The sequence below is a fragment of the Populus nigra genome, chromosome 8, assembly GCF_951802175.1.
Source record: "Populus nigra chromosome 8, ddPopNigr1.1, whole genome shotgun sequence".
In the NCBI taxonomy this organism is placed as follows: Eukaryota; Viridiplantae; Streptophyta; class Magnoliopsida; order Malpighiales; family Salicaceae; genus Populus; species Populus nigra.
In genome coordinates, this window is record NC_084859.1 from 8,531,403 (window position 1) to 8,548,369 (window position 16,967).

General features: G+C 29.3%; 2 protein-coding genes across 2 annotated transcripts; both read left to right on the forward strand.

Annotated features, from left to right (window-relative positions):
- Positions 1-749: 749 nt before the first annotated feature.
- Positions 750-2,373, forward strand: LOC133702209 (uncharacterized acetyltransferase At3g50280-like). Its single transcript, XM_062126481.1, has one exon. The coding sequence runs from the start codon at positions 889-891 to the stop codon at positions 2,209-2,211; it is 1,323 nt and encodes a 440-aa protein (XP_061982465.1). The 5' UTR covers positions 750-888; the 3' UTR covers positions 2,212-2,373.
- A 9,188-nt stretch (positions 2,374-11,561) lies between these two features.
- Positions 11,562-13,152, forward strand: LOC133701017 (uncharacterized acetyltransferase At3g50280-like). Its single transcript, XM_062124767.1, has one exon. It carries the CDS (start codon positions 11,664-11,666, stop codon positions 12,984-12,986), a length of 1,323 nt encoding a protein of 440 aa, XP_061980751.1. The 5' UTR covers positions 11,562-11,663; the 3' UTR covers positions 12,987-13,152.
- The last annotated feature ends 3,815 nt before the right edge of the window (positions 13,153-16,967 follow it).

Sequence of the window (16,967 nt, forward strand, 5' to 3'; positions counted from 1 at the left end):
GTTATAAATATTATTATTTTTATTATAATTAATATTATTAATAAAATAATTAATAAATTTGAAAAAAATTATTATCAATATTGAAAAACAACCATAGATTTGATTTGAAGTGTAAAATTAAAAATTATTATTATTATTATGAAAATTTAAAAAGCTATTATTACTATCGAAAAAAAACCTTAATTTTTTTGAAAGATTAAAAAACATAAAAATTTTGACAGATATATTAAATATTATGATTAATATTATAAATATTATTATTGGGTTTAGTGTTGCAACCAGACTCAATGCTTTTATGTCCGACATTGCAGCTAGACTCAATGCTTTTAAGTCTTAGATTTTTATGATATTTTTAAAGGTAATCCTGTAACGTAGCGCGAGCTATCTAATTAATATTTTTATATTTTTTGGTTAATTATTCTATTATCTGATTACGTATTTTTGACTGTAGTATGTGCTTAGAATAAAAATGGAGCCCACATAAAAAATATTTAAAAATATATATATTAAAAAAATTCCAACCACATTTATATTTTAAACACATTAATTTTCCAAATAGCTGTCTTCATCACCCAAATTATCCTCTCAAACACATGTTAAAAGTCTCATGGAGGAAAGTGCTCGAGACAGATCAGAGAAAAAATTCCAACCACAAAAAAATTTGGGTGCGAGGATTGTGCATCAGACACGTGTCGTTCCTTCATTGATTAGATTATAAATAATATCTTTGAAATCTGCACTTAACCGATCGCTGGCTTTTTCTTGTTGTCTTGAAGCATCAGTGTTTTTCTTTTCTTTTTAATTGAGAAAAGGAGAGCAAAGTTTCATTCTCAGAGCTTCAAATTACGTTCCATAGTGGAAAACCCTTCATCAGACAAGAAATTTAACATGGCAAACATTAGATTGCTCTCTACAAGCATGGTTCAAGCCACTACCGACAAGGTGACAGATGAGAGGATTGAGTTGACTCAGTGTGATCTCAAGCTTCTTCTAGTACATGCCATCCAAAAGGGTCTTCTCTTCCTCAAACCCAAATCATTAGAAGATCAAAACTCACTGATCCAACACTTGAAAACCTCACTTTCTCGCACACTAGATTGCTTCAATCCTCTTGCTGGTCGCCTAGCCACAGTAGAACATGATGATAACACAGTCTCCTTCTTCATTGACTGCAACAATGCAGGAGCCCAGTTTGTTCATGCCGCAGCGGATGGTGTAACCATGGCTGACATCCTCCAGCCAGTTTATGTTCCTCCAATTCTCCACTCTTTCTTTCCATTAAACGGGTTCTTAAACTACGAGGCTGTTTCCAAACCTTTGCTAGCAGTTCAAGTTACTGAGCTTGTAGACGGCATCTTTGTTGGTTGTACCATGAACCATGCTGCTGTTGATGGCTCGTCATTTTGGAATTTCTTCAATTCTTGGTCTGAAATCCATCGTGGGTTGGATCACGTCTCCAAGACTCCTGTCTTTGAGCGTTGGTCACTTCTCAACGGTAGTATTAGCCCGCCGATTCGCCTTCCTCTCTCAATCATAAAGAACAACTCTGATTCGTTCATTCCATCACCTTTGCAAGAAAGAGTTTTTCATTTTACCAAGGGAAAAATAGCGATGCTCAAAGCAAAAGCCAATGCTGAAGCTGCCACTACGTCAATCTCCTCTCTTCAGTCACTTTTGGCTCATATTTGGAGAGCTACAACTCGAGCTCGACTAGTTGAACATGATAAAGAGATTGATTTAATAATTCTTATAGGTTTGCGGGCACGATTACGACCACCATTACCAGAAAGCTATTGTGGAAATGCAATTGTGTCTGGGATTGTAATTTTGAGAACAAGAGAGATACTGGAGCAAGGGCTTGGATTTGTAGCTTTGGAGATTAACAAGGTGGTTTCTTCTTATACAAAAAACAAGGTGACGGACGCTTTAGCGTCGTTGCTGAAGAATCCGAGTCCATTAACAAAGGCCGACCTTGGACGTATTCACAGTTTGGGTATTAGCAGCTCGCCAAGGCACAACGTTTATGGTACTGATTTTGGTTGGGGAAGGCCCGTTGCAGTGCGAAGCGGGCCTGGGAACAAGTTCGATGGGAAGTTAACATTGTTTCCGGGACTGGAAGAGGGGAGCATGGACGTTGAATTCTCCGTTTTGCCTGAGACTTTGAAGGCTTTAGGAAACGATTTGGAGTTCATGGATGCTGTCACCATCTAATCAGATTTTAAAAGTATTTCAAGCTCTAAGCTGGTAGCAGGTTTCCAAGCCTGTTTTTGTCCATATCATCTTGCCCTGTATTGAATTCTATGTTAATCCCCCTGCATTTGCTCTGTTTTCTCTCTTCCACTTTCTCTTAACAATAAATTTGTGAATTTGCAAGTCCTGTGAATTATGATGTGTCCATCTCTCAACAGTAAATTCTAAAAATGAAAATAATCACACTCTTTATATATAATGACATGCTTATTAAATTGTTGATGAAATCATGGCTATGATCAACTGATGTCCATAAAATCCGATCACCTCCGCGACCGGATATGGCCATATCCCAATGCTGATAACTAACTTCAAACACCCGGTTTAGCATAAATAAGTATTTGGATAACTTCAAAGTCATCGGAGATGGCACATACTAATCCAAAACGTGTGAGTCATTTAATTAAATTTAAACCGGTGTGTTTTTTTTTCCCAGATCATTTAAATTTAATATCATCTTCACTTTCGTCTCTATTGTATCATGAAGATGAAGATGCTCATGGATGTCAAATAGATAGCACCCACATTAAGCTTTTATGTGCTCGATGGCTCTCCTCTAGCCAGAAAAGGCGGAAAGAAACTAAAGCTACCTGGGATTCCTCTTAGAAGCCGAAATTTGATTTCTTTTTCGATGATGAGAAATGCTTTAGAAGAGAACTAGCTATATGCTAGTGAGCTACCATGAGGAAATTTTCAGAAAATTTCACAACTTATTTTATTTAATTATGTGATATTGAGAATAAATATTTTTCAAACATTTTACAATTAAAAATATAATTATTTTTTTTTTATCAATTTTTTTAATGAAAATATCTATTTTTTTATATGTAGCATAATTTTTAAATAAAAACTTAACACAATTAAAATCAATAGTCACAAGAATTCAAATGATTTTAATGAAAGAAAAAATTTATTTCTTTCTCCAAATCTCTCCTTACTTATTATTTGTTTTTATCAATAATATCTCTTTTTAATATTTTTCTTTTTAAAATATATCATAGTAATTTCAAGCAATAGTATAAAAAATAAAAAATAAATAATTAATATAAGAAAATTATATAAACATTATATAAGAAAAATAAAAAATCACTCTCATTGAATAGTCAGGAGCAACTTTTAAAACAAAATTACAAATTAGATTTATATAAAATATCTTATAAATTAATTGATAATATAACCATAAAAAATTTAAAACTTATTTGAAAAGTAAGGTTTTTAATCATAAAAGAGTTATTAACACTGATTAAAAATTAAAATAGAAAAATATCTTTTACATAATAAGAAGTGAAAGATAAATGCATATGTAAATATTTTATCTTAGTTGACCTTCTCATTTTATTCATTTTCTCTTATTTATCATGGAGGGTAATTTTGGTTCACGAAATGCATATAATTTCCATTCTTATAAATGTATTATGAAAATATAACTCATCTATTTAAAATTTAAGAGGAATAAATTCTATAATTGTTTTTTAAATAATTAAAATAAATATTAATAAAAACCTTAATGATTTAAATTATATATAAAAAATATTTCTATTGTCAAAATTCCTTTTTGTTAATTATAGTTTTTTTTTTTTACAGAACAATGATTGTTTTTATTAACAACATCATTATTTGAGTAAATATTTAAAGCAATTGAAATAAATATATATATCAAAACTCGAATGATTTAAATTATGAAAGAAAGAATAAATTTCTTTAGCCAAGACTTCATGCAATAACTTCTTGTGTTTATATTGTGCTGAACTTTGATTGACCTGGAAATCTAAACTAATATAAAACATGACCATTAAAAATTGCTTGTATAATTTCAATCTGATCTAATAATTAAATTGAGAATTATGCATATTAACATAAAACTGCATATTATGAAACATTAAATCAAAAACCAAAGTGATTATCCATTCTTCGCATGGATTGTATCATTCCCCCTCTTTTCAAAAGAATTCATCCTCGAATCACAAATACGAACAATGTTAAGTTTTGAGCAACAATAGCATCCACTTTATTAGCCTCTTGTTTAAGCATTCAGAGTTTTTTTTTTTTTTTTTGCCTCAAACAAAACTATATGAATATAACAACTTCTCTCTCACATTTTGCATCTTTTTACGCTAATATGAAGATCCCTAATCATCCATTAGTTTTTTTATTTATGTAAATGACATTGTAATTTCCTTGTGCTTCTTTACTATACTCATAAAATCTCTTTCTCCATCAACCTTTGGAACTTGGAACCCTAGTTTCGCTTGCCTCCTAACATTAAAAGCCTTTGGGATTGTCCCTTTTGCAATTTAACATCTTTTTTATTTGTCTGTTCAAGATACTCATCAAATTTATATTTATCCTTTCAAGTTATTATTCCATGACTCGTAACATAAAAGCTTGATTTTCCCTCTCTTTTAGTGATGATGCATCACTTGTGAAAGCTATCGTTGAAATCTAAAAATCATGTTAGTTGTAAGAAAGTATAATTTTACACACTACCTTACATGTTTGTAATCAGAAAGATAGCACTCCACTTGTATTTCACTCAAATTTGGCTTTCCACAATAATATGTTCATCTTTTCACCTTTCATCTCTCGTGCTCACCTTTTTAGTTCTTTAAAGAACTAATCTCGAACAAATAAAGATAACAACCTCGAAATCCCAACCTTATATTTTTGAACTCGGAATCAAGAAATAACAAAAAAAATCAATAAATAATGAAATACAAATATGAATATGATGACAAAATGAATCATACGTGAATAGGAACAAAAACACAAAAATGAATGTAAAAGAAAATAAATAATGTAATAAGACTACAACTAACCCAAACTAATACTAAAATACTAATTTCAATAAAAATTAACAGTGGTAAACTAAAAAAAGTTTTGTTGACACAATAGTTAATGATTTCACAATTTCAAACTTACTTGAACCTAAGTGTGTCCAAATAATCCTAAAATTAATATTTGAAACTAGTATACCTAATTCCTCAAGAATATTAGATTGTATGGGTATATCTTTTAATTTTTGAATTAAAACTTTTGATGATTTAATTTATAGTAGAATTTCTACAACTTGTAAATTGCAGTCTCTTTGATATATTCTTTTGTACTCCACTAATTTGTAGTAATTTAAATTTAAATCAAGTATATATATATATATATATATATATATAAAATCAAATTTGATAAAATAATGAAAATTAGTATGGAAACTTAAAGAGAATTGATATAACCTTATTTTATAGCCTTACTTTGATACCAATTGACACAAAACTAAAGGGTAAGAACCCTAAAACCCATACACAAGAAATATCAAACCTAAAAAAACTAAAATTAAATTTGGTTGATGAAAACTCGAAACAACTATTACTTAAACCAAGACATCAAAACTAGAACAATACCCTAACCCAATTATTATAAAGAATCACTAATGAGAAGCATAAGAAAAAAGCCATAAAGATAATTATTGTAACAACCTCAAAAAAATTCAATCAATATATATTCGTTTAACTCCTACATAAAGGGTAAATGGAGCGATTTTTTTTGTTAAGTTCACCGAAATTTCTAATGAAATTTCAGCAGAGTCTGCCCTATACCGGAAGATCCCAAGTTATCGACAATTTATCCTGCACACAATTATAATCACATCCCACCCATAATCACATCCATAATTGATACATTCAATCATTTTATTCATTCAAGAATATACTTAGGACAAATCTTTATTCTCAATCTCCATCTCATATCACATGCATAAGTTAGTAATTAAGAGGACTATCCAAACACTGAAATTTTATATATAAGCACAACACAGTTTAGCATTCTGAACATAAGCTATTACGCTATAATTTTTCCAAGTATAGATTAATACATTAATATTCCAAAAACAAAATAATATAAGGAGTATGCTATTCTATTCAGGTTACATGTTTACTGCATAACAAAATTACATGAAAAAATCCCTAAGTTCCTAACTTATACAAAAGGGATAAGGAACCTAAATTCTACTCCTGACGTGAATGGGAGGGACCTGCAAAACATAAATTTTCCATACAATTAAAAATAACTAAAATACAAACAATTCATGAAAGAAAATTTATACAGCACATCTATTTACTTAAGTCATATACAATTTCAATACACCACCACCAACTCCTTTTGAGGGTTATCCAGTTTATTTCCTTTTACTACTTCTCCTCACATTAGGAAGACTACTACCGACACTAATGACCTCCATTAGTGTCTTTAGTTGCCTATCCTGGGGTCAACTAATCAGATTCATGAAAATGCCGACACTAACATGATCGTTGGTGTCATTAACTATTTTTGGACCGAAATGGTTAATCATTGTTCTATGCTACCTTGAGAGGTCCTCGGGTATGCCGATGTCAAGGATTCTTGAAATCGTTAGCTTTCACCTCAAAAAGCTAATCAAGTCTATAAGTTTTGCCAATATTGACGTCACCCGCCGATATCATTAACTATTCTGAATCCGAATAGTTAATTAAATTTATAAATTTTGCTAATATCGACGTCACCCGCCGATATCATTAACAATCTGAACCCGAATAGTTAATCAAGTTTTATATTTCTCCTCCCACGTACCGGTAATGCCGATGTTACCCAGCTTGGCTAACATCATTAGCCTCCCATATCAGGGACATGCTAATCAAATTCGAGAAACAGTCATTACCAAAATTTGTTGTTACTGTTCATTTCCTCCAAAAGAACCCATAATTTAAATTTAGTCCTCCATTTCTATTTTCCCATCATTTAAACTTTCCTTTCCCCCTTTTCTTTTCCTCATCAATACGCACCAATTTTTTATAGTTCAATAGTTAGTTAAAATAATTATTAACAAGAGGAGATATAGTTACAGAGTACCTACCTGTTGTAGACGCTCGACTTGTGTTCCCCTGTTGTTGTTGTACTCCTCCCGTGGTTCCTCTTGAAACCACAAATACCCATCATTATTCCATATTAGTCCACATATCACAACACAACAACAACAATGGCAATAATATTCATTTCTCTTTTACCAATCTTTTCTTTCTCACTTACATTCCTCATTATTATCCTTTCACATTTTCAGCCCATTAGTAGTCCAAGTGATCACAGTTTATTCCTTTTTTTTAAGATCAAGACACACTTTACGAAGGGCAAGAAAACAAATTCTACCCTTAATACAACTAAATTTCACCATTTTATCAACTTGGCCAAAACTGCCAATAGGGGTGGTAGCTTGACCTCTCCTCAGATTTTTCATTTGTATCTAGAGTTTCAGGACTCCAAATAAGGCGGGGTCAGACTCGTTGGAAAGCTAACACTCCCAGCTACAACTTCTATGATGGACACTCCCTAGATTCTATCATCTTTAGGTCCAAATTCCCTCAGGAACTAGGGCAACAAACCTGCCCTGTTTTGTCAATGGAGAAGGTAACTACAATTTTTATCTCCAATCTTACTTCCCTATCAATTTCAGCCATGTTTTCACCTTACCTGGAACGTAGGTTCCTCTCCTTTATAAGTTACAATTTGTAACTACACTACATCAGCATATCTAATTAATTAACAAGGGAGTCATACGTTCTCCTCCTTTGTTTTTTCTTCCCCTCCAATGGCCAGTCCTTAAATCGGTTCCTTCTCTCTCTCTTTTTTTATATATATACACTCAATCACCACATTTCCTTATTATTCACCTCCTAAAACCTGTTTTAATTTTGCAATAAGGAAAACAACGTAAACTATCAAAATTTCCTTTCTTTCCTTATAATCCCATGGCAGGCCACTATTTCCCCCATAGTCTTTGATTTTGTTGAAATCTTCTTTGTATAATTCCATCCTTTTTAGGCAACCTATACTGCTCAACTCATTTAGTTCCAATCAATTCCACATTTCTCCAAATTTTACTCAAGGACCCTAATCTTTCAAACTTCAAATTAATGCACAATTCTTGCATGAATTTAATTTGGCTTTCCCAATTGGTTTAGAACTTCATACCTAGAGAAAAATTTAGGTTTGATTTCTGATTTGATTAAAGTTTCCTAACCCCTTTCTTCTCTTCAAGCAACCGGCCTCCCACTCCCTCTTCTCTTATCAATTCCATCACTTTTCTTCTTGCAAATCTCCTACCCAAGTTTGTCTTCCCATGTCGAAATTCTAAGGTTTGTGTAGGTATAGAAATTTAGGTGTTTTCTCTTAGGCTTGGTGAAGGAAAATTTAAAAAATTTCCCTCCCCTTTTCTTTTTGTTACCTCCCCGGTCATGAATGAGAGAAGGGATGGGTATTTATAGTCTCATCTCTTCTTAATTTATTTTGGTCCCATCTTTCTCTCTTTTTTCTTATTTTAGCCCTTTTTTTTTATAACAACATTTTTGAATTATTATAAACTTCCCCCCTTTTTGTATACATTATTCTCAAGCTTCACAATTATATTTTGATAAGTCAAAATAGTTTAATGAAAAACCAAAAGTATAAAAATCCTTTCACACACAAGCAACAATATGCGGCAATGTATTATTGGAATTTGAATAATAATTTCTACAAAAGAGTATTTATAATGTAAAACTTAACCTAACCTTAATGGACTAATAGGATGATATTAAACCCAATTTAAATAAAGCTTATAGTACTTAAAAGCAATCCTAAAACATGAGAAATAATGAAAAACCAAGTTCAAAATATAAAGCCTCAATGTTGCATGTAATAAACCAAAAAAAAAAAATCCAAAATAATCAGCCTATATCATTTCTTCCATTCTTTCTCTACGTAAAAAAAAAAGAAATGGCAAAAACAAATTGTTATAACCTATAGTCTCAACCAAACATAAAGAAAACAATAAAAATCAAATCACAATATATAAATCATCTTCATCTCTTTTTTAAAAAATAAGAGATAAAAGATTTGATCATCAAATTAATTTACAAAATTCTATTAGATAAAATTTGAAAAATTCAAAGACTAAAAAATATGTGTTAGTTGATTCATGATTGAAACTTCCTAAGAAAACTTGATGAAATCTAAACTTGGAAGGGATAAATTGAATTTGTACCATATCTCATAGGATGGGTTTCACAAAAAATAAAAATAAAAACACTAAATTAGAATCTAATTTACTATGTTTTTCCTTGCAAAAACGTCGTAGATAAAACTATTCATTTTAAATTTACTTTGTTTTTTTTTTTTTCATTTCATGTCTAAAAACTTATTTTACAATTTCAACCTCACAATTGATGTTGAAATCGATTTAAGTATTAGGATTTCTTTTTATTTGTATGTATCATGTGTAAAAGGTTTCTACGAGTATTTCAGCAATGGATTAAACATCAATTTTATAAAAGAAATTTTAATTTTGTTGGAAAGAATTGAAAGAACAATGACAAAAACTTATAAAAACAAGCATTTCATTTTTTTACTATTTAAAAGGTGTAAAAAATTCAGTTTGTTCCCTAAGTTTTTATTCTTTACATATATTTGATTCCTATTCTTTTGTGATTTTTGTTTAGATTCTAAACTTTATTTTTGTTTGTGTTTTGGTCCCTAAGTGTCAACGGGGTATAGGGAAAGTCATTCTAATCACTACAAAGACTGATTTTGATATCAATGGGTTATTATGATATTTTGTAGGTGTTTTATAGTGAAACTAACTTGAAAAATAAGTTTTTTTTTTGTCTGGAAACCTAAAACCTAAAATTTTAATATCTAAAAGTGATTAGAATTTGAATACTTCAACAAATTTATCATCATATATATTGAGTTTCTACTTCAATCTTCCATTTTGTTTTATTAGTCTAAGTTTATAGGGATAATAACACTAGTCGTATACCAACTTTCTAACTTTTCTGAATCATATTATTTTTTTTTCAAAACTTTCAAATTTCAATCAAATATTCTTATCTATTTTCTATCATATACTGTGTTATCTGATCGTGTGTGTGTGTAATGGATTGATCTCTTGGCTAATCTTAATTTGTATATGCCTATGTCAACGCAAAGATGATACTTAGAGGATGTTTAGAATAAAAATATGATTGGTTTACACAGTGTAATTTATACTTAAAATAAAAAAAAAAGGGAAACAAACCCATATCCCAAACACATAATTATTTTCCAAGTGGCTGCCTTCATCACCCAACTGTCCTCTCCAACCTATAATAGTTTCTGACATCACGGAGGAAAGTGCTCGAGACAGATCAGAGACACATGGGCGCCCTTTCACGGCGCTAAACGTTCAAAAACTAATTCTATCTCCATCGCAAGGCCTAGCACAAGTTGCACTACCACTCATGCTGCTACAGACTCCAGACTGGCAGTATTCACAGAGTCAGAGACTGCACTTTTAAATTTTGAAGGATCCTCAACCCTGCAAGTATTATTTAATTAGTTTCATTTTTTTAGGGTTTCTTTTCACTTTTAATTGCCGATGTTGCTTAATATATTTATTTAATTAGTTGAATTTTTTATATAGTTAGAAGGAGCGACTCTCATTCTTATTGAATTGAAGAATCCTATGGTCATAATTAAAGTGAAAGTTGATAAATATACCTATCCTCCTAGTAAAAACGAAGTCAAGTTTATATTATTCTCAAAGTGTTATTCAAATTCATCATTTGTTGATTTTAGAATTTGTTTTTATGGTTGAATTTTATTCTCAAAGTGTTATTCAAATTATTTTATGTTTAAAAAATATTAAATTAATATTTTTAGATATTTTTTAATAATTTAAATATTTTAATACAAAAAATAAAAACTAAACTAAAAAAAATTAATTAAAAATTAACACTCTGCCACATTAACAATCACAAAATCTAAGAGCATCTCCCTATTTTCAAGATCCAAATTGATAATATGAATTTATATATATAGATTGTTTATGGGTACCTTCAATGGTAAAAAACTATTAGAAGAGTCAATTGTATTTTAATATATTTAACACTAATTATTTTAATAATTTGATATTATCTAGTTAGCTTCAGGTCTATAAAAAATCCAGATGATTTTTAATTAATTTAATATTAAAAAATAAAATTAAAAAAAATAAAAAATAACTCGAATTAACCTGGATAAACTTACTAAACCTATAACACGAGTAATGAAACCACTAAACCTATAACATAAAATAATGTTTTTTTATTTTATTTTCCATTTAGCATTTCCCTACATATATGCTCGAAGAGTGGAAGAGTCAAGGGAAAAAAAATTGGGGGCGAGACTTGTGCATCAGACACGTGTCGGTCCTTCATTGATTAGATTAATATTTGAAATCTGCGCCTAACCAATCGCTGGCTTTTTCTAGTTGTCTCGAAGCATTAGTGTTTTTCTTTTCTTTTTTACTTGAGAAAAGGTGAGCCAAGTTTCATTCTCAGAGCTTAAAAGTACGTTCCATAGTGGAAAACCCTTCATCAGACAAGAAATTTAACATGGCAAACATTAGATTGCTCTCTACAAGCATGGTTCAAGCCACTACCGACAAGGTGACAGATGAGAGGATTGAGTTGACTCAGTGTGATCTCAAGCTTCTTCTACTAGATGCCATCCAAAAGGGTCTTCTCTTCCTCAAACCCAAATCATTAGAAGATCAAAACTCACTGATCCAACACTTGAAAACCTCACTTTCTCGCACACTAGATTGCTTCAATCCTCTTGCTGGTCGCCTAGCCGCAGTAGAACATGATGATAACACAGTCTCCTTCTTCATTGACTGCAACAATGCAGGAGCCCAGTTTGTTCATGCCGCAGCGGATGGTGTAACCATGGCTGACATCCTCCAGCCAGTTTATGTTCCTCCAATTCTCCACTCTTTCTTTCCATTAAATGGGATCTCAAACTACGAGGCTGTTTCAAAACCTTTGCTAGCAGTTCAAGTTACTGAGCTTGTAGACGGCATCTTTGTTGGTTGTACCATGAACCATGCTGCTGTTGATGGCACGTCATTTTGGAATTTCTTCAATTCTTGGTCTGAAATCCATCGTGGGTTGGATCACGTCTCCAAGACTCCTGTCTTTGAACGTTGGTCACTTCTCAACGGTAGTATTAGCCCGCCGATTCGCCTTCCTCTCTCAATCATAAAGAACAACTCTGATTCGTTCATTCCATCACCTTTGCAAGAAAGAGTTTTTCATTTTACCAAGGGAAAAATAGCGATGCTCAAAGCAAAAGCCAATGCTGAAGCTGCCACTACGTCAATCTCCTCTCTTCAGTCACTTTTGGCTCATATTTGGAGAGCTACAACTCGAGCTCGACTAGTTGAACATGATAAAGAGATTGATTTAAGAATTCTTATAGGTTTGCGGGCACGATTACAACCACCATTACCAGAAAGCTATTGTGGAAATGCAATTGTGTCTGGGATTGTAACTTTGAGAACAAGAGATATACTGGAGCAAGGGCTTGGATTTGTAGCTTTGGAGATTAACAAGGTGGTTTCTTCTTATACAAAAAACAAGGTGACGGACGCTTTAGCGTCGTTGCTGAAGAATCCGAGTCCATTAACAAAGGCCGACCTTGGACGTATTCACAGTTTGGCTATTAGCAGCTCGCCAAGGCACAACGTTTATGGTACTGATTTTGGTTGGGGAAGGCCCGTTGCAGTGCGAAGCGGGCCCGGGAACAAGTTCGATGGGAAGTTAACATTGTTTCCGGGACTGGAAGAGGGGAGCATGGACGTTGAATTCTCCGTTTTGCCTGAGACTTTGAAGGCTTTAGGAAACGATTTGGAGTTCATGGATGCTGTCACCATCTAATCAGATTTTCAAAGTATTTCAAGCTCTAAGCTGGTAGTAGGTTTCCAAGCCTGTTTTTGTCCATTTCAACTTGCCCTGTATTGAATTCTATGTTAATCCCCCTGCATTTGCTCTGTTTTCTCTCTTCCACTTTCTCTTAACAATAAATTTCCTGTTCACCACTTCATTGTGAATTTGCAAGTCCCGTGAATTATGATGTGTCCATCTCTCAACAGTAAATTCTTAAAATGAAAATAATCACTCTTTATATTTAATGACATGCTTATTAAATTGTTGAAATCATGGCTATGATCAACGGTTGTCTATAAAATCCGATCACCTCCGCGACGGGACATGGCCATAGCTCAATGATAACTCATTTCAGACACCGAGTTTAACTTAAACAAGTGTTTGGATTGCTTCAAAGTCATCGGAGAGAGCACTTACTATTCCAAAGCATGCGAGTCATTTTATTGAATTTAAATAATATTTGGAAATGTGTTCTAACTCATGTTTTTAAAATTTTTAATTTTTTTATATTTAAAATTAATATATTTGTAGTGATTTTAATATATTTTAATGTGCTGATATCAAAAATAATTTTTAAAAAATAAAAAAATATATTATTTTAATATATTTATAAATAAAAATAGTTTTTTTTCCAGTTTTTTAAATTTAATTTCATCTTCACTCTTGTCTATATTGTGTCATGAAGATGCTCACGGATGTCAAATAGATACCACCCACATTAAGCTTTTATGTGCTGCTCTCCTCTAGCCAGAGGGGCATTCCCCTACAGGGGGGAATTAAAGCTATCGGGGATTCCTGTAAGAAGCTGAAATTTAGAGGCGTTTGTGCGATGAAAAGTGATTTTTTTAAAATTAATTTTTTAATTTTTTTAATTTGATTATTATTAGAAAAATTAGTTAACAAAAAATATTTTCTAGTTAAAGAAAAATTTAACTTGAGTTACAGGGAAATGTTTTTCTTTTATTTTAAGCAGAAAATACTTTCCGGAAATTGTGAAAAATTTTAAAATATCATATTATTTGCTGATTATATCAAATTTGGTCTTCAAACTTTTGATTGCCATATATATTTTTTTTCAATTTCATCCATTAGAATTTATTTTTTATATTAATTTTGGTCCTCATTTTTATAATTTTTATTTGTTTTTCCCTTATTATTTTTTAATTGAAATTTTTTATCTATCAAATTTGATCTTTATTCTCTTAATTAGTACTTATTTTAGTTGAAATAATTTATAAAATGATAATAATTATTATTTTAATGTCTTCATCTTTCAATTTTTTTATTTATTAGATTTGATCTCAATTATTTTGATTATTATTTATTTTATTTGAGATCATTTATGAAATTATATTTTTTTCTGAATTTTATTCTCATTCAACTTTTTAATTTGTAATATTTGTTCCTCATTATTTTAATAAACTTGAAAAAAATAAAACATTAATAAGTTATTTTCCAGTTCATTTTCCATGACATAACCAAATACTGGAAAATGTTTTTTAACTTATTTTTCATTACACTACCAAACATCGAAAAATAATTCACTTTTTCAAAATTTACTTTTCTGAAATTCATTTAAAAAAAAAACTATTTTCCAGTAAATAAACGGAGCTTTGGTTTTATTTTTGATGATGAGAAATGCTTTAGAAGAGAACTAGCTATATGCTAGTGAGCTACTATGAGGAAATTTTCAGAAATTTGTACAACTTATTTAATTTAATTATATGATAATGAGAATAAATATTTTTAAAAAATTTTACAATTTAAATTATAAAAACATATTTAATTTTTTTTATCATTTCTTTTTTTATATGAAAATATGTATTTTTTTTATATTTAGCATAATGTTTTTAAATAAAAACCTAATACAATTAAAATCAATATTCAAAAGAATTCAAATGATTTTAATGAAAGAAAAAAAATATTTCTTTCTCCAAATCTCTCCTTCCTTATTGTTTTTTATATATATATAAATAATATATTTTTTAAGATTCATTTTTAAAAATATATCATAGTAATTTCAAGCAATAGTATGAAAAATAAAAAAGAAATAATTAATATAAAAAAATTTATAAAAACATTAATATAAGAAAAATAAGAAATCACTCTCATTGAATAGTCAGGAGCAACTTTTAAAACAAATTACAAATTAGATTTATATAAAATGTCTTATAAATTAATTGATAATATAACCATAAAAAAAATTAAATCTCATTTGAAAAGTAAGGTTTTTAATCATAAAAGAGTTATTATTAACACTAATTAAAGATTAAAGTAGAAAAATGAACTTTCATATAAGAAGAGAAAATCTGCATATGCAAATATTTTATCTTAGTTGACCTTCTCATTTTATTCATTTTCTCTTATTTATTATGGAGGAAAATTTTGGTTCACGAAATACATATAATTTCCATTCTTATAAATATATTATGAAAGTATAACTCATCTATTTAAAATTTAAGATGAATATATTCTATAATTTGTTTTGCAATAATTAAACTAAATATTAATAAAAATCTTAATAATTTAAATTATGAGAAAAAGGATATATTTCTTTTGTCAAAATTCCTTTTTGTTAATTATGGTTTTTTTTAATTTTATAGAACAATGATTGTTTTTATTAACAACAACATTATTGAGTAAATATTTAAAGCAATTAAAATAAAAATATATCAAAACTAGAATGATTTAAATTATGAAAGAAAGAATAAATTTATTTGACCAAGACTTCATTTTCCTTATTCCTTAATGATTTTTAAGAATTTTCTTGAGAATAATTTTTTTTTTATCAAAAGCACTACTATTGAAATAAAAATTTATCATATTGTAAAGCAATCTTAAAGAGAAAAATAATAAAAAAGATATTTCATTTTTTTTCAAGTAACTTTATAAAAAAATAAAATATTAATTAATTTTATTAAATAATATAAATTTTTACAATAAAAAATTAATAAATTATATATTTTAATTATTCTTAATGAATATATTATCCTAATTTGTTTAGACTTGTACGCATGAGTATCCTACATAATCATAAAAAAAGTAAATATCACAATAAAAAATAATACAATAAAATTTCAAATATTATTTGAAACATGGAATAATTAAACTATTTTTAAAATAATATTATAATTAATTATCTGAATAATATTTTATTTTAAGATATAAAAAAAAACAGAAGAAAAAGAAGAGGGCCTAGAAAATCAACCCTATGCTTTGTTGGGCTTGGAATACATACGTTTCAAGGCGCAGCAAGGCCCCTCCCTATGCTTGGAAAGTTTTATGGTTATTGCAAATGACATATCATTCACACTAGCACACAAATACATCATGCCTACAACCTTTCTTGTTACCAGAGTTTAGTATTTGTTTTTATTGTTGAACATTTTTTCAAATTATATTTTTTTTGAAAAAATATTAGAAAAATATTTTTTAAAATAATTTAGATATTTTGATGTAAAAAATAAAAAAACACTTAAAAAAATTAATATATTTTTAATTAAAAATCACTTTTAAAAATCAAGCTTCGTCACATTACCAATCACAAACTCTAATAGCATTTATAAGGGGAGATACTATTTAGAAAAATTAAATTGATAATATGATTTTTCGAATAGTTTATATATATATATATATATATATATATATATATATATATATATATATATATATATTTGTTTTATGTGCACTTCAACCTTAGAAGAGCCAATTATATTTTAATATATTTGATCTATAATTATTTTAACAACCTGAAATAATCCAGTTGATTTGACGGGTTTAAAAATAATCTTAATGATTTTCAATCAATCTAATATTAAAGGATGAAATTAAAAAAATTTAATTTTAAAAAAACCCGAACTTGCTAAACTCATGACACAAATCATGAGATCAGGATAATCTTGTATTAAATAAACCAAAAAAAATAATAGATTTTTAAAAAAATCAAAGGAAAAAAACTAGTGAAAATAACAT